Here is an 18,849-nt window from a genome sequence, read left to right as displayed (position 1 = left end):
TTTAGAACAACTTTCAAAAAATAATACTAAACTTGTAAAATATTCAATGAGATCTTTTTAAGCTGGCTCCATCCTTTTAGCATTTTCTCACCTTTATATTCATCAATTTGCTTGGTTTTGAAACCTCTTGGAGGCAGTTCTTGCCCAGTTTGGCAGGGTTTAATATTTCAAAAGCTAAAAAAACAAAACAAAAAAGACACTAAAAACTAGGTCACCACTTCCGTGGGCATTGGACAGGTTATCTAACCTCTCAAGTCTCGGTTTCCTCATGTGTTAAGGGAGATAATTACACTTCTCCTACAGAGTGGTTCCTAAGAATTTTAAACTTAATGTTACCTAAGATGTAGCACTTAGTGCCTAGTTGGGAATTATTTTCCAGATCCCTGGCAATTCAGTTGTTGTCTCCCAGCTTATTTATTTCACACAGATTTTTTTCTCTTCTTTGCCTTCACTTCTAAGTCAGTCAGGAACTCACTCCTCACAACTGTGCTTTCTAACATTTAGTTAATTTACATTTCTAGTTTCTCATCCTCTGAATCAGCAGGAGGAAGCCTGGGAAAAGGCAAAAAGGTCTAGCTGAGAACAGCATTTGTTTCCTTGCTGGGAAATCAAACCCCTGTTTGGGTCCATCTGCCAGAGAAGACTTAAAACAATAAGTTTTAAAGTTTTAAAATGAAACAAGATTCTGTTATTTTGGCCTTTTTATATTCACTCTGAGCAAACATCATTCTGTCATCTCCCACCTTCTTTTTATTTTTTCATGATCTACATTTAATGCTTGGTGGATGACTGGTCTGTTTAGCAATTTCAGCAGTGTCTGTCTTTTGGAAACTGCTCTACCTGCAAAGTTTAAAACAGATACATATGATACAACAAAGTGGTTCTATCAGGGCATTATGACAAGATTCTGTGCACATAGGGAGATGTTTCCTCTTGTCAACCAAATGTTATGTACCTGTCTTTATTAGGATAGCTATGCCCTTATTATCGTGCTATGCCTTTCCAATATTCAAGTGTTGTGTGCCTGCCCTTACTGGAAGGCTGCTCAGTGATGTGTGTGCTCGGGCTGCTGACCACGTTTGTTTGCTTTTTCACTAGGGAAAGAAACCAAAGGAAATTTCAATCGAACAGTCACCACTGGTGGATTTTTCATTCCAGCAGCGAAAATGCACTCGACTAGCACTGGCAGCTCATGTGACCTCAGCAAGCAAGAGGGCGAATGGGGCCAGGAGGGGATGCCGGCGGGGGCCGAGGGGGGCTTTGACGTGAGCAGTGACCGAAGCCAGCTGCAGGGCGCTCAGGCCCGGGCCCCGCCTGAGCAGCTGAAGGTGTTCCGACCCATCGAGGATCCTGAGAGCGAGCAAACAGCCCCGAAGATGCTGGGTATGTTCTACACCTCAAACGACAGCCCCAGCAAATCTGTCTTTACCAGCAGCCTCTTCCAGATGGAGCCCTCTCCCCGTCACCAGCGCAAGGCCCTGAACATCTCCAAGCCCTTTGCTGTGTCCGTGCCACTCCGCGTGTCAGCCGTCATCAGCACCAACAGCACCCCATGCAGAACCCCCCCAAAGGAGCTACAGTCTCTTTCCAGCCTGGAAGAGTTTTCTTTCCAGGGCTCAGAGAGTGGAGATTGGCCTGAAGAGAAGCCACTGGGAGTTGAGACTTCTACAGGTAAAGTAAAGGAGAGGGTCTCTTTCCATTGCAAGAGAGGAAAGACCAGACTTAAACAGAGTTTGCAAGGCAATGTAGTGAAGCCGTTAAGACTGCGGGCTCTGGAGCCAGACTGCCTGGTACAAGTATAGGCTCAGCCATTTTGCTGTACCATCTCCAGCAAGTTAACATAACCACTCCATGCTTCAGCTTCTTGATCTGTACAATAGGGATAATGTTAGTATTAAGTTGTGAATATTAAATTAGTTAATAGATGTAAAGCTATCAGAACAGGGTCTAATACACAGGAAGTACTCAGTAAATGTAAGGCAGGAGGGAAAGCTCATGGAATGGAATGCAGAGCTGGAACTGGGGATTCAACTCTTCCAGACACAATCCACCCATCCCACATTTCTACCTCACATCTGCAGAGAACGTGGCTATAGCGACCCTAGCGGTGAGGAAGAGCATCCTCCTCCCAATTTCCTTTAAAAAAAACACACACAGGGAGGACTCTGTGTTTGGGCCTGCTTGGGTCACATGCCCAGCCTGGGACCAGTCACTGTTGGCAGACTAATAGGATTCTAAGATTGGCCAAGCGAGAGTCCCTGGGCCGTCTCTGGAGTGAGAACCAACAACCAACTGTGAGCCACACAAAAGGGAAGTAATGAGAACCTCAGAGGAGAGGATGGCTGACAGACAAACCAATAAATGCTCATTGTGGTTTAAGAATATTTCTATTTCAATTAATATTAGCTAAACGCACACACCTATAGTCACCTAATCTATGACAAAGGAGGCAAGAATATACAATGGAGAAAGACAGTCTCTTCAATAAGTGGTGCTGGGAAAACTAGACAGCTACATGTAAAAAAGAATGAAATTAGAACACACCCCAACACCATACACAAAAATAAAAATTAATATAAGCTAGCTTTTTCTGATCACCTATCATGGTGTCAGGCAGTGTCCTAAGTGTTCTACATGTATTATCGCATTTCTTCTCACCACAACTCCATGAGGTACAGGTAGTTACTATTATCCCCATTTGCTTAGAGAGGAATCTGTTAACTTGCCCGAGGACTCATAGCAAGGAAGTGTAAAAGCCAGGATTTTAATCCAGATTTTTAAAAATCCATGCTTTTAAGCATTCTGCCATGATCCCTGACGTGTTTGCTATGGGCTGTAGAGTTAAAACGATTGTTAAGATGCAGTCCCTTCCCCCAGCAAGCTCCAAACTAGGAAGGGAAACTGAAACTCTGCACCCACCTGCAGCACAGGGTCAGCTTGTGGAAGTAGCCTAACACGCCCCTTGGGCTTTTTTTTTTTTTTTTAAGTATAGTTCATTTACGATGTTGTGTTAATTTCTGCTGTACAGCAAAGTGATTCAGTTATACACATATATATACACACACACATTCTTTTTTTATATTCTTTTCCATTTGGTTTATCATAGGAAATTGAATATAGTTCTCTGTGCTATACAGTAGGCCCTTGTTGTTATCCATCCTATATATCATAGCTTACATCTACTAAACCTAAGCTCCCGCTCCATCCCTCCCCCAACCCCTCCCCCTTGGCCACCCCAAGTCTGTTCTCTGTGTCTGTGAGTCTGTTTCTGTTTTGTAGATAAGTTCATTTGTGTCATATTTTAGATTCCACATATAAGTGATATCATATGGTATTTGTCTTTCTCTTTCTGACTTCCTTCACTTAGTATGACAATCTCTAGTTGCATCCACGTTGCTGCAAATGGCATTATTTTGTGTTTTTTTATGGCCGAGTAGTATTCCATTGTATATATGTACCACATCTTCTTTATCCATTCATCTGTCGATGGACTTTTAGGTTGTTTCCATGTCTTGGCTATTGTAAATAGTGCTGCTGTGAACGTAGGGGTGTGTGTATCTTTTTGAATTAGAGTTTTGTCTGGATATGTGCTCCTTTGGGCTTTTTGAATGAGGGAGAGTGTAAGTACCCAAAGTATCATGAAAGGGGTGTTCAGAAGGGACTTCAGTGGCATCTAAAAGAAGCAGCCCTCTCAGGAGGATTCCAGGAACACTTCTCAGAAGTGGTGACATTTGGGCCTTCATAAATGGGTAGGACTTCTGAATGCAGAAAAGACGGAAAAGGGCATTATGGGCTGAGAGGTGCTGACTGTTGTGTATAGATTTTGGACCCCAGCTGGGCAGATTCAGATCCGAGCTTCACCATTTTGGGGCAGTGTGACAGCTGGTTGATATCTCCGAGCCTGTTTCTCTTCTGCAAAGCAGGGATGGCTCCTATCTCAAGGGCTGGGATGAGGTCCGCATGGGAAAATATTCATGAAATGCCTGCTCAGGGTGTGGTCCTCAGAAGATGCTCAGTGAACATCAGTCCCTTTCCCCTCCCCCTTCCCTTCAGGATGGGGCACAAGAGGACCAAAAACCTAGGGGAATTAAGTGATGCCCTGTCTGGAGAATGCTCCATGGGCTGCTGTGGGTGGAACAGAGTGAGGGTTAGAAGAGGAAGCGCAGCCTTTGAGGAAAAAAGTGTTTCCAAAGGCTTTTATGTGATTGGCTGTCCTTTCCAAAAGAGAGGGTCCCCAGGCCCCAAGGGGTCTTTGGCAGACAGTCTGTTACTTTTTTTCCCTCTCTCCTTCCTTCTCTCGGTAATTCAGAATACCCAGTCTGTATCAAATTGGTCTTGGAAAGACACTGATGGAGACTCCAGTCTGCTTCCCTGACTGTGATTAGTAGCAGCCAGGGCAGAACAAGGGACCCTGTAGGAGGCAGCCACGTGGATCTAGGACCAATGGCCAGAGGGAGATGCCAAAAGTTTCAGCGACAGCGAAGGGCCCCTCACCTTTCTCTCTGATGGAATTAGGTTCACGTAGGTTACTTATCTTCTTCCATAATTATTCCAAATGAAGAACTTCACCTTCCTTAATAAATTATTTTTTCTTTCTTTTGTACGGTAGCAATAGATAAAAGAAACAGAATTAAAGACAATTTTCCAGGTTACCTGATTTAAATTTTTAGTCACTCTGCTCAAACCCATTCTTCTCCTTTTGGCTAAACTAGGCAAAATTCCAGTACAACCCAAAAAGTAAGAGATACCAAGTAAGTATTGCATTATAACTAAAGTGTTGAAAGTTAGATCATTGATCGCTTTGAATGAAAAAAAAAAAGGATTATTCAATTAGTCATAATAATTAATTGTCTGACTTCTGTCTGATTCAAGGCTACGTCTTGGTAACCTCCATTCTTGGGTTGGGGGGCGGGGGGGGGAAAGGACCACTAACTGGATCCTTCTGAAAGGGCTGACTTACAAGCTACAACTAACACTCTCTGGGTCCCCTTCTAGAAATGCTTATTAGAGGGAGGTCAGAGTAACCATAGAAATTTAACTTTAATTTAAACTTAACTCCAGAATTACTCTAAGAGATATTAGGAGTTGCCTCATTCTTCTTCTGAAGAATGTACAAAAGAATTCTTTTAAATAGTTATATTTTAGTGCATCTGAAACAGGAGTCTACCTAGAAAAATATGTTTTGCCTATCTCATAAACCCATGGTTCTGTTAGTTAAGGTACAGGCCAAGCTGCTGTCACATAGAGAACAAAACACAGTGGCTCAAACAAGATGGGAGTTGATTTCTATCTTGCATACCAGAGGTAGGTGGATGCGCTCGGGAAGATGCTCTGGGGTCCCAGGTTCCTTCAGCCGTCCCCAGGGGTGTTGTTCCTGCCTGTGTGGTCAAAGTGAGCGCAACAACCCCCCACCACCACATTCCTGCCTGTGGGAAGGGGGTCAGGGGAGGCACCCAAGCAGCTTCCACTTAAGGGTGGACCCAGAGGTTGCACCCATCACTTCCACCTCCATCCCATCTGCCATAACTCACATGGCCATGCTGACCTTCAAGGGAGGCTGAGAAGCATCGCTGGCTGGATGGCCAGGTACCTAGCGAAACCTGAGCGGCAGGGAAGGTTCTATTTCAAAATGAGGAAGAGAATGGATACTAGGGGACATTAGGAGTCTCTGTCTCCATGGTCACCCACTTCATGCATAAAGCATCCCATGCTGGGAACCTGACAATGCCCTTCCGTTCTGAGCTACAGAGACTCTTTTATAGCTTACAAGTATCCAGCAACCATATATATTGGACTCCTAGGCCCTTAGAAGATAGTTTCTAGACATAGATGCTGCCTCTGTCCTGAGGAACTTAACCCGGGGATGGGCACCACATACAAGTGAAAAGAAAATGGTAACCTGATGGCTTGGCACCGCACGGGTTATTACAGTGAGTGCTGCAGGAAGCGGAGGGAAGGAGAGCGTGGTCTGGGGAGGCTCCAAAAGAGGTGTTATTAGGTTAGCGTCTTGAAGACTGGGTTAGAGTCGAGTCTCAGGGAGGACCAGAGCAGGGGAGTATAAGGCCTGTCAGGGGTAGCAGGTCTGCTCAGTGTCACGCAGGGGAGTGGAGATGAGGGGATGTGTGGCTGAGCCAGAGTGAGGAGGGCTTTGAGCAGGACAGTGAGTGATCTGAACAAGCTCACATGTCATGCAGACCCTTCCTCCAGTCCTCACTTTAAGAGTCCACAGTCAATGAATGGAAGACCCTGAGCTTTACAAAAAGAGACACTGGCAAACATCCAACTAAGAGTTCTTAGTAAAATGGGAAAAAAATATTTTTAAAAAAATCACTGATGCATTACCCTTTTACCCAGAAGTTTCACTTCCAAGAATTTATTCTAAATAAATAGCTGCACAAGTACAAAATGTGTATGCACATCACGGCATTACTTGTAATAGCAAAAAACAGGAAACAATCCAGACGTCCACCGTTAGGAGATGGATTGAATAACTAAGGTGCATCACTCACAGTTGAGTCCCATGGAGTCCATAGTTTTGTGGGCCCGGCACCATTTCCCCAAACTCTAGTTCATCTGCGGGGGACAGTTTGCACACGGAAGGCATTGTATCTGAAGTGTCGGCCTTGTGTTTCTGGTTTTCTGCCTCGGGGCTTTCTCTGAAGGGAGGAACTCACCCAGCCCTTGCTCAGGAAAGCCCAGAAGTATATGGAGAGTTAACTGAGGCAGCTCTCACCCAGTAGGAGATGGGAGTCAGGGGATTAATGCCCCAGCCATACACCCTTTGGTGGAATAACTAGGGGGCACATTCCTCCTGGTTCTTCAGAGGGTCACCAGGGACTGAGTTCTGGTTGCTCACTGTGGTAACCACTTATTGATTTTTCCTCCATCACTGTCTCACCTCCTCACTCCTGCTTCCTGGGACCACCTTTCGAATAAGCGACCTGCTGCCAGGACCTTGGCTCAGGCTCTACTTTGAGGGGAACTCAAACTAGCCCACATCCTAAAGAACAGTTAACGCACTTATATTACTAATATGGCATAGATTTCAAGATATGTTCTTAAGTGAAAAAAAATGCAAAACATGGAATAGTATAAATCACAGGCTATAATCTGTGTAATAAAGGTGGGGACTAAAAAATATATGGTATAAGTATCTGCTTATATATGCAAAAATGAACTATGGCAGAATAGACCAGAAACTAGTAAAAATGGTTGTCCATAGGAGACAGTGGGGGTGTGGAACAGAATGGAAGCAACAGCGATGAAAGCAAAACTTTTCTGAGACCACTTTTTTATGTAATTTTAACTTTTCAACTCTGTAGTTGTTTTACGTATTCAAAAATTAAGTTAAATTTCAAAAAACAAGGCTGCTGAGTGATGGGCAGAGGAAAATAACACTTTGTCAGTTCTGAAGCATTATTAGTTCTGACATCAGGACGCTACTCCTGGGTCTGATTTTAAAGCCAGCACTGTGGTCAGAGGCCTTAAGTCACCAGCATAACTAGAGGCAATGAGAAGAGTTCATTCTCAATCAGTAAACTTTTCTGAGCTTCTGCTGTATGTCTGACACTGTACTAAGTGCTCTGCCTCTCTAATCTACTTTATCCTCACAACAGCCCTGTAATATATTATTATATATTATTATGCCATTGTATCAAGGTTACAAGATTCACTGAAAAACTAGCATTTGAACTCAGGTTTCGTTAATTCCAATGCAAACAATAATAATATCACTGAGGATCTGCTATGTAACAAGCACTGTGCTAAGTACTGAGTCTACATTGTGGAAACAGCCTTATACAGTGAAATAGGACCTTCTTCAGGCAAGGCAGTAGGGGCCAAACATGAAGTCTGCCTCCCTCTCTAGTGTCTTGGTAGATGTTTAAGATCAGCGCTTACTCACTTTAGATATAAAGATATATCCAAACTGATGTGCAGATCACCCCTGGGAAGAGTCACATGGGAAGCTGCAATCATAATACATCTTTGTAGCTTGGTGTAAATCACAGGTTTCTGTGACCTTAGGCAAGAGGCAAAAGATTGGATTAGCGCCAGCTTTCTCAACCTCAATACTATTGACATTTTGGACTGGGTAATCCTTGTGGGGGGCGGTCTTATGCTTTGTAGCATATTTAGAAGCATTCCTGGCTTCTACCTGCTAGATGCTCGTAGCCACTCCCCCCCACCCGGTTGTGAGAGCCAAAAGTGTCTCCAGACATTGCCAAATGTCCCCTGGAGAGGGGAGGGGCAAACGGTTGCCAATCGAAAACCACTGGACTAGATGATCTTCAAGGTCCCTCCCATCTCCAACAGTCTGAGACTCTGGGATCAGAGGACAGATCATTGGTAGGAGGAAAGGGTAAAGAATGTGAGGGAGCAGTGAGCTGGGAGAATTCCCTCCATCCATTGACACAGAACGAGTCTGGGACAAAGACTGTGCGGGGAACGGCCTCTCTTGAATGGAGTCTCCTTCCACTGATAACTCTCATCCTCATTGCAGCATCTTTACCTAAGAAGGCAGCTCTTGAGAATATTAAGCCAGGACCAGATGCAGTGAGAGCACTGGAATGCAGCAAAGGCCTTCCCCAGGAGCCAGGCGGCCAACCGGAGAAGAAAACCTCAGAACACTCCCTAGGCTCTCGACATTCAAGTGAATTAGAGAAGAAGTTGGATGCAGAGAAGGCGGTGGAGGAGGGTGGAGAGACTGGCCAGGTGGAATCCAGCGCTCTGCAGGAGAGCCCTGGGGCCAGAGGTGAAGCAGTGTTTCTCCATGAGATGGTAAGGTGGACTCACTGCCTGGTCCAGCTAAAGTTTTTTGTTGCTGTTGTTTGTGTGAAGAACCAGTTTCTGCCAAGGGGACTTTACGGCACAGCCTTCTAATCAGGTCTGGGATTTTTTTGCAGTGAACTTGTCAGGGATCCTATGGTGATACGAAGTAACCATCCAGCTCAGATTCCCTAGGACCGAATCAACTCTATAAATATTTCTGACCTGAAGTCACCATAAACCAGTAACATGTCCTGGGAATGTAATGACATTCAATCCCGGAAGCAGTGCAAAACCTGCTTCTCGTGTCCTGGTCCCAAACGTGATGACCATTCATGGGGGCCAGCTCTCTTCTTCCAGACATCCTGGATGGACAGTTGTCTATGTTTATTTGTAAAAATCTTCTGTAAGATTTTCAGGATCTACTCCTTCCTCCTATGGCTCTGGAGAACTTAAAACATGATGCCAGAGCGTACTAAACCTTTTCCACTTTTTAGAGGTGGGATTCTCCAAGGTCTTTTGCGGGGGGGATATCCTTGCTCAAGATGAAGTCGTGAGGAGGTTTTCCAGGGACATCCAGGGAGGAGTCTTACATTTGAGAAATAGCTCTGTGACCTGGAGGAGTGTGCCAAAGGGGAAAAGAAAACTTTGCCTTTTAACTTGCTTCCAGGAACTTGGTTTCTGGGACACGCACAAAAGGCTTGTGGACTGGGAGTTAGGGCAGTGCAGGCACACCACAGTGGCCTCCGGAGGGCTGAATAAGGGTTCCTGTAAGGTGTGTTTGTATTTATAGAAGGAGAAGGTTGCAAAGAGTATTATGGGGATTGAATCTGGGGAGGGATCAAGTATGAATGACATTGCTTTGAGAAGCAGATGAAGTTAATGCTAGAAGGAGAACCAGGCTGGATTCATGGAAACAAGTAAAAGCGGCAATTCATTCATTCATTTAAAAACGTGTTAAACGCCTATTTTGTGTCAGACACTCTGATGAGCACTGGGATCACTGCAGTGTACAAGACGGTCACCATCACTGTCTTCTTGGAGCTGACAGCTTAGTAGGTGAAAGGTCATTAACCAAGTCTTCTCTAGGGTGATATGGAAGTATGAGTTCTGTGGGAGCATATAACAGGGGGATGCAACCTAGTCAGAGGGAGGGGGGGTCACAAGGGTCAGGGAAGGCTTCTCTGAAGAATAGATATTTAGATTGAGAACTTAGCTAGGAGAAAGCGGTAGGGAGCAGAGTAGGAAGGGAGAGACTCTCAGGCAGAAAGCGTAAGATGTGCCATGAATTTGAAATGGGAAAGAGCACGAAACATTCAAGGAATAAGAACAAGGCTGGAGAACGGGAATGTGGACTAGAGAAAGTGAGGCTCAGAGCAAAGCAGGAGCCACGTCAGGCAGGGTTGCTTGGAAGGGATTTGGAGCTTAACCTAAGGGCAAAGGAAACTCTTCTCATTTGCTCCGAATTTTATCTTTTAAAGGCCACTCTATTCTGTGAGGAGAATGGCTTGGAGAACGGCAAGACAGGAGGCAGGGATGGCAATTAGAAGGCTAGTCTGTGGCAGATCAGGGGAGAAAAGATGGTGGCTTAGACTAGAGTGGGGGAACCGCGGATAGAAATGGAAGGCTTTCAGAGCTATTTGGAAGGTCAAGTGAATAGGACTTGGTGAAGGATTGGATAAGGACTGAGGGAGAAAGAAGAATCAAGGACAACCCATGAGTTTCTGATCTGAGCGAAACATGCACTATGGTCCACTTAACTGAAGTGGCAGACTGGGGGTGGAGGGGAGTTTAGATGTTCATTTATTCATTTAAATGTATTGTTTCTTAGTAAGAGATCAATAATGTAGGAGCTGCAGAGAGTAAAGAGATGCCACTGACCTGAAGGAGGGCACAGTCTAGTAGGCAAAACAGAAATGTACACAGATAAATGCAGTATAGTAGAATTAGATCTCAAAAATACCCCTGCCTTCTGACCAAGTAATCCTACTCCCGGACAGTTATCAGAAGAAAATAAAAGAAAACAATGAACCCACTCAAATTCACAGACCCCTTATTGAGCAGTTACTCACAGTATACCAGGCATCATTTGGCCTTGAGGAATCAAAGATGGATGAACACAGTTCCTGATGGAGGAACTCACAGTCCATTGGGAAAGATAAGACAAGCGTCCAATTAACTGTAATGTGAAATGACATGTGATCAGAGCCAGGGGAGAAGTGATGTCAGGTGGGTAGCATGTCAGACTTCCCAGAAGGGCCGTCCGCCCCTCAGGATAGAAATGCCTCCCCAAACTGCTTCTCCTCGGGACAGAATTAGGCCTTGAGATAAGAAGCAAAAGGAACTGAAATTTGCTTCCCTGGCCCTGACCAGGCCTCCCTTCATCCCTTTCCTTTCTGCAGCTGTGGGCTTTGTGTAGGGAAAGGGAGGAGCCGAGGAGGACAGAGAGAAGCTGGACTTGAGGGGAGACGAGGACAACAAATAAGATGGCGCAGGAAGCACCCATCTCAGTTAACAGTGGTTATCTGTGGGGAATTAGGGGTATATCATTTTGCTATTTTTCATCCTTTTTTCTTTTCATATGTATCAAATCTTTTTTTCCATGTGGAGTATGTATTTCTTTGGTAATAAGAGGGGAAAGCTATTTTTATTTATTTGGAAAGCAGGTGTCAGGACAAGAGTTACCATTTCATTCCACTGGGAGACTCTCATTCTTGTGAGCCATCGGGTCAACCTGAGGTTATATGAGATCAGGGGTTGGTTTGTTTTATTAGGGCAACAGTGCACAGGGATTAAGTGCTTATGTTCTGGGGCAGACTGAGCTGGAATTCAGTCTTGGTCTGCTGCTGTGTGGCTTTGGTAAAATGTTTAATCTATTTGAACACAGTTCTCCTCATCTCTAAAATGGGAGTAATTACAGTAGTAGTTCTCTTTTACGGTTCTTGGGGAAATTAAGAAAATACAGTTAATGATGTCATGGCACACGGTAAGCATGAATAAACAGACACAGTTATTACTAACGCTGTATCCTTTGTGTGCTGAGGTTAGCGCCGCCAGGCACTGCTCCAGTCCCTAGACTCTCCCTGGGAAACAGTGCGGATGTCCGCGCCGAGAGAGTCTTTGGTTCTAAGTAATCAGTTTCTTGATGTTTTTCAGGATGAAGATGATCTGGCCAACGCCCTGATCTGGCCTGAGATTCAACAAGAGCTGAAAATTATTGAATCTGAGGAGGAACTCTCCTCCTTGCCACCACCTGCTCTAAAGACCGGCGCGACTCAGCCTATTCTTGAGTCTAGTCCAGGGCCTTTTGCTTCCCCGGAGCCTCCTGGGAGCCTGCCTTGTGGCTCCACCCCAGCTCCAGTTTCCGCCCCTCTGGAGGAGTGGACTAAGGATCCAACCAATCAGAGCACACAGGGCACTTCCGCAGCAGCCAATAGAGGGAAGTCGGAGACAACCAGCATCCTCCATAGATCCGAGCCTGAAAAGGGCCAGCGCCCAGACCCTGCCAGCCTGACTCCTCTGGAAATGGTTCCATTTGAGAAGTCTCCTCCACAAGCAGCAGCGGAGGTGGGGGGCCCAGGGAATCTGTCTCCTCTGCTCCTGCCTGTTTCTCCTCCTCCTCCAACTCCTTTGGAGGAGGCGCCTCCAGTCCAGCTATTGAACGGTGGCCCTGAGAGAGAAGACTCATCTGGGAATTTGAGAACAAACCCGTATATAGATCAGCTGAAGTCCAAAGGCAGCCCTGGGATTCCCAGTCTTTGTCAGGGAGAGGAGGCCTCTTCAGAACAAAGTGAAAAGCAAAATTCAAAGAATGCTGCTTCTGAGGGCAAAGGCTCTAGCTTTCCAAGCCCAACCAGGGAGGTTGAGATTTCTCCACAAGGAGAGGAGGATGTAGCCCACTTAGTACAGGAGCCTTCAGACTGTGATGAAGATGACACTGTGACAGACATTGCCCAGCATGGTCTGGAGATGGTGGAGCCCTGGGAGGAGCCCCAGTGGGTGACAAGTCCCCTGCACTCACCCACCCTTAAAGATGTACAAGAGGCCCAGATGCAGGGCCCCCAGGGCCACCGATTGGAGAAGCGGCTTTCCCACAGGCCCAGCCTTCGCCAGAGCCATTCTCTAGATGGCAAAACCACGGTTAAGAGCCAGTGGACTCTTGAGGGTTCCTCCTCCAGCAGCTGTGCTAATCTTGAAGCAGAGAGGAATTCCAACCCTCTGCAGCCCTTGGCACCCAGGAGCGAGATTACTGGATGGGATGAGAAAGCCATGAGGTCCTTTCACGAGTTCTCTGGCCTGAAAAGGACAGAGGTTCCTCACAACCAGAAGGGACCAGGTGGTTTGCAGCCCAAATCAGCAGAATCCAGCCCTGTCAGTCTAGCAGAGGGAAAGGAACTGGGGACACACCTGGGGCCACACAACCCTCAAATTGAGCAAGGCAGTGATCCTGGGCCAGAAAACAGCAAGGAGAATTCACCGGGTGTGCAAGACAGCACCTCACCTGGAGAGCATCCCCCAAAGTTACAGCTGAAGAGCACTGAATGTGGGCCCCTAAAGGGGAAAAATAGGCCTTCTTCTCTCAACTTGGACTCTGCCATTCCCATCACTGACCTCTTCCGGTTTGAGAATATGGCCTCATTTGGTTCACCTGGAATGCAGCTCTCTGAGCCAGGAGACCCAAAGATCACATGGATGACCTCATCTCACTGTAAAGTAGACCCCTGGAGGGTTTACTCCCAGGACTCTCAGGACCTGGACATTGTTGCTCATGCCCTGACGGGCCGCCGTAACTCAGCTCCTGTGAGTGTGTCAGCTGTGAGAACCTCCTTCATGGTCAAAATGTGCCAGGCCAGGGCAGTCCCAGTCATTCCACCCAAGATTCAGTACACCCAGATCCCACAGCCCCTGCCCTCTCAGAGCTCAGAGGAGAGTGGGGCTCAGCCCCTGGAGAGGAACCAAGAGGAACCCGGCTCAACTGGTGGAACCTCTCAGAAACTTGCCCAAGATGCTTCTCTCTCCTCCTTGGAAAGCCCAAAGGAAGAGAAACCAAAGCAAGATACAGGAGCCATTGAGTCCTTGCCAGTGGATGCCACTGCATCTTGCATGTGCGAGGGATCCACCCTTTCTCCAGAACCAGGGTTAGTTAACCTGCTCTCCACTCAGGATGCAGTAGTGCAATGTAGAAAGCGCACATCAGAGACAGAACCATCTGGGGACAACCTTCTTTCTTCAAAAATAGAGCGACCATCAGGGGGTTCTAAGCCTTTCCACAGGTCAAGACCAGGAAGACCTCAGAGCCTAATCTTATTCAGTCCTCCTTTCCCCATCATGGACCACCCGCCCCCCTCATCTACAGTGACAGATTCCAAGGTCCTGCTGTCCCCTATCAGAAGTCCCACCCAGACAATTTCCCCTGGCCTTCTTTGTGGGGAGTTGGCAGAAAACACATGGGTCACACCAGAAGGGGTTACACTTAGGAATAAAATGACCATCCCTAAGAATGGCCAGAGACTGGAGACCTCAACAAGCTGTTTTTACCAGCCCCAGCGGAGATCAGTGATTCTGGATGGCAGAAGTGGGAGGCAAATAGAATGACATCAGTTCACCTGCTGGTGTCTGAGAAAATGTCATGATTCATCTGGAAGTTATTACAGAGGCAACTTGCCTTTATTCCAGGCAGAGGTTATCCAAATTCGGGCTTATTTTGGCCTCTTCTCTTTCTTCAGCCTTTTGACCATTTATTAATTAGGCCATTTGCCAGGAGAGAGGTCAAGGGAAGGACCAAGAGATGACATTTAAATAAGCCTATTTGAGCAGGCAGGGAAAAGTCAGGTTAGGGAAAAGGATGAAATGCTGGCCTCCAGTGATATTTGGGGCTTATAAGTTGCATCACTCCCCCATTGCCATTATCTAGTACTGTTGAGAGCTGGATGTGATGTCTTTTGAAAGAAAATCCTTTGCCTGTGTTGGAAAATGTTGCTATTGAGGTTTGAAGGCCTCCTATTTACTTCATGCTTTTTAATGCTCTTTAAAGCATGTGTTCTTTTAGACCAGTTTTCTGATAAGCTTTGTAAAAGTGTACTATCCAGAGTAGAAGCAGGTTTGGAAATGCAAACTAACGTACACTTAGACATCCAAGTGGGTGAATATAGCCGTGCTTTCCCTGGAATCCCTGCAGATCTATCCCAGATGGCTCCATATACCAGCATAGAAAATCAGAATCTATACTCAAGAGCAAACTCTGAGACTGGCACAATCCAAGAAGACTTTCCGGCTCTGGCTTTTATTAATTTGGGACTCCAGCTGCCATGATCCTGCCCTGTGATTTATAAATCCAGTAGTTGGGCAGGGTGGGGGGCTGAGCTGAGGGTTACCTCAATGAAATGTGCTAAATCTTCATTTAGTATGAGATAGTGATCTGCTCTCCTTCCAATATCAGAGTTCACGAACAGATTGTCATCAAAGAGGAAAGCCTCACACATAAGCAGAATTACCCTCCAAACATTAAGTGTTTAATAAATTGGTGGGACTTTCACAGAAAACACCTCTAGCTCAGTTTCACTCTCCTTCCACACTAGGCTGGGACCAGAGTACCAGAGAGGATAAGCGGGGAGCCCTAGGAGGAGCGGGAAGAACCCTTGCAGGGTGGCCATCACTCCCGCTTGGTGAGAGCTGCCCTTCTTGAAAATGTATTTCATTTTAGCCAGTGGGCACCTTCCTTCCTCCCTCCCCCTCCATTGGTCAAGAGCAGATTTGAGACACCCCTCCCCCTTCCATAATTCCCTTCATCCAGCACCGACCCCAGGCACTCAGATTTGCTCTTCTTCTGTCTATATGCAAGCAGAAGCAATAAACCAATCTGATTTTATTTCAGTTATTTGGAACTTCAAATGGTTCTTTCCTTTTCAGCTGGAGAGAGGAAGGAGAATTAACATAACCTGCTGGCAGATTTTTGGTGCTCTTCCAAAAAGGGCTTCACAGGAACCCTTCTCAATGCAAAACCCATCATGGTATCAACACTTTCAAACCTTCTAAGACAACTATCTTGTTTGAGAAACAAAGAAAGATAGGACCTATTTTTAGCTCTATGTACCTCTTCTCAGGTTCAAGGCTGGCTGAACTCTGTCCAGAAGCTCAATCGCTGCAGACATTTCTCTAAGAGCTAGCAGTACCTCTGGGCAGACCTCACAACCAAGGCTGGCAATGGGCTGGGTAGGGGCTGAACTGAAGTTACCTCCTCCAGTGAGAAACTGGAAGCTGATGTCCTGCAACAGATACATATTCCTCTCTCCCTTCTTCCCTGAGAAGCCTTACAGAGAGTTTTGAAATCTTGTCCTATACCTTTTAAGCCAGTGTCTGTGACAGAGATAAACGGCAAGCCAGCTGACGAGTTCTGCTCTCAGAGGGCACTGAGTGAGCAAGGGGAGCAGTTAATAGGCCTTTGGTCAGTGGTTTTTGCATTGGGTGAGCAGACATTGGACCAACAGCCAAGGAGATGTAAACCCGTAAGAAAAGTCCTAAGGTATAGCATTTTTCCCCTAGGCAAGAAAGGTGAAGGAATATAGTGGTGCCAGATGAGGAAAGCCGTGTTTAGGAGATTTGAAAAGTACATTTCTGCCTTATCAGAAAATGTGGCAGACAGGCTTTATGTCAATATCAGCACACTGTGGTGTCTACATTTTGATAAAGACCATGTTCCAGTTAGGATGTGAGAGAGGGAGGGAACTGCACTTTGCTTCACCATCAGAACTCTGAGCCAAGTAATGAAATATTTAAACTATTTTATGATTATTTAAAATTTTTGTAACACTTAGAGGATATATTTTTATTTGAGGATAGACTGAGAAGCCACCATTTACATAACAAGTGAGTTCAACTTGAGGCACCTATGTAGATTAAATGACTGCCATGTTCCTTAGACTCTGACATCTTTCATTTGTAGCATCATCTTCAGAAGTGTGTGTGTGGATATCATCCACATGTCATCACACACACACCGTGTGTGTGACAACTGTCTGGAGATATTCCCTACTCTGAGCTTTCCCAGCCAATCAATCCAGAAGGCCTTGGAAGCTGACTCACCTTCTTGGTCAGTGTCCTGCTGCTAAAGTATGGACCTCTCCATAATCATAAACTTCCTGTGAGCTGGGGCTAGCCTGGCACTGACGAAATTCCATTCCATGACAAGGAAAACTCATTACATTTTCCCCTTGAAATTGTTCCCCCCAAATCTCCTGAGATTACCTATTTGGTCATCCACTTGGGACTGAAAAATGAACCCCCTGAGAATGGCTGGATGAAAATCAGACTGCCTGCTTCCATCTAGGGGAAGGAGAGAAGAGGTGCTGCTATTTATAGGAGGATCTACATGGTGCCCTAGAAAGGGCTACAGAAACAAATTCTCAAAAGGCACCTTCAAATAAACTATGAGTCATCAAAATGGGGGTGGCTGATTTTAAATCCTGAATTTAAAGTGAAATGCATGCATATTCTAATGTTTCCTTCAGTGTTAATGGTTGCCTGATAAGATAATAACCTATATTTATTGGCAAAATGGCCCTCCCAGGCCAACCTTTTTTTTTTTTTTTTTTTTTTTTGCCAAAATGTAGCAGGTAGAGGGAATTTAGTTTTTATTCTCTACTTCAAATGGAATATGAAGGGTCCTGATCAAAAACCCCATTAAGACACTGTTAGCCTAATCTAAGCCCTAAAATTCAAAATATTGGCCAAGGCAAAATTCTGAATTCTGGGGAGATTAAAAATGTAAACATCATCATCCTCAACAGACAATATTTATCAAGAGCTTAGTAATATTGCACTGGGTACCTCAGAACTCTGAAATTCTTGAAGAGTCTAATGAAAAAGGGGAGAGGGATGGCAGCAAATGAAACAGCCTATAAGCAACCAGGAGCAAGATCTAGAACCATTAAGTTACCAAATGAAAGCAGCAGGGGAAAACAGGTAGCAACTTAGCATCTTTTAATATGATTGCTAATAGTGTTCAAGTTACCTACTGACTTTAATCAAATTAAACACAATTACAAATCCAGTAGAAGGTACCAGGAAGACATTCAGGTGTTGAGAATTTTGCTTTGATCACTTAAAAACTTAGCGAGTGGTAACTAAGAATAAATAGTTCTGAGGTTTTGCATGGTCTTAATTAGCTTGGCTGTGAAGTCTTGTTGGATCTCGGCAAATGAGCCAGGTAACATCAGGGTTCCATACTCCCTGAGAGGGGGTTTTAGACACTTCCACCATCACAAAATGGGTTAACTCCTGTTGATGATGAAGTCATAGGTCCAAGATAAATTGTTACTTTCGTGTCTAATGTTTAGCACATGATAATCACATTTGCTTAAAGTTGGGTGCGTCAGTCGATTGTCTACACAGGTCTTGTGTTCTGCCTGAAGAGCTACTGGGAAACCTAAGATTCATTTGTCTGGGATTGGAATGGGAGAGGTTCAGGGTAGGTCCAATTCCCACCAGGATTGATTAGGACTACATTCTACCATGGCCTGTCCTATCTGATGACAACATGAATCTTGGGGTTAAATGTTGCCAGGAGTATGATTTCAGGCATTTCCAGCAGGAAGGTCAGTTCAAAATGTGGAATGACAAAGCATGTGTCCTCCTTTGTCAACACCTTTCCTAGCAAAGTTAGACCAGAAGAGGGAGCAAGCACCTTTCCAAGCATGGAGAGGAATGGGAGATGGTAGAAGGGTGATTGCTTAAGATCAGGGTAAGTCCATATAGGATAAAATTGGGGCCACCACTGATCAACTGGCACACATTCAGCAGCGTTGAAGTTCATGAGCAATGCAGGGATCACTTCTATGAGGATGAAGGAGGATGTAGTTACATATAAGAAACCTATGAAATTCAGAGCCATGTGTTTTACTGGATGAATCACAATGCTTTGCATTAACTTAATGCCACAGTACTTCCTGGCTTATAATTCTGTAAGGTAAAGCACTTTCTCAAAGGAGTCTATTAGAAAGCCACATGATTTCAGCTGTTTGTTGAGCTTGACAAATATGTTTCCAAAGATATAATCAAAATGTTTTTCTATTGATTAAAAAAGCA

General features: G+C 45.2%; 1 protein-coding gene across 1 annotated transcript in view; it reads left to right on the top strand.

Annotated features, from left to right (window-relative positions):
* The window catches only part of ARHGAP31 (Rho GTPase activating protein 31), a 109,241-nt gene extending 93,595 nt beyond the window's left edge, over window positions 1-15,646 (top strand). Inside the window, exons 10-12 of the mRNA XM_065876489.1 lie at window positions 1,099-1,671; window positions 8,501-8,778; window positions 11,923-15,646. Coding sequence (XP_065732561.1) covers window positions 1,099-1,671; window positions 8,501-8,778; window positions 11,923-14,361 — 3,290 coding nt within the window. The 3' untranslated portion in view covers window positions 14,362-15,646. The remainder of the gene's footprint in view (window positions 1-1,098; window positions 1,672-8,500; window positions 8,779-11,922) is intronic.
* Window positions 15,647-18,849: the final 3,203 nt, after the last annotated feature.

Source organism: Phocoena phocoena, chromosome 4 (assembly GCF_963924675.1).
Source record: "Phocoena phocoena chromosome 4, mPhoPho1.1, whole genome shotgun sequence".
In the NCBI taxonomy this organism is placed as follows: domain Eukaryota; kingdom Metazoa; phylum Chordata; class Mammalia; order Artiodactyla; family Phocoenidae; genus Phocoena; species Phocoena phocoena.
This window is presented reverse-complemented; position numbering and strand designations above follow the sequence as displayed.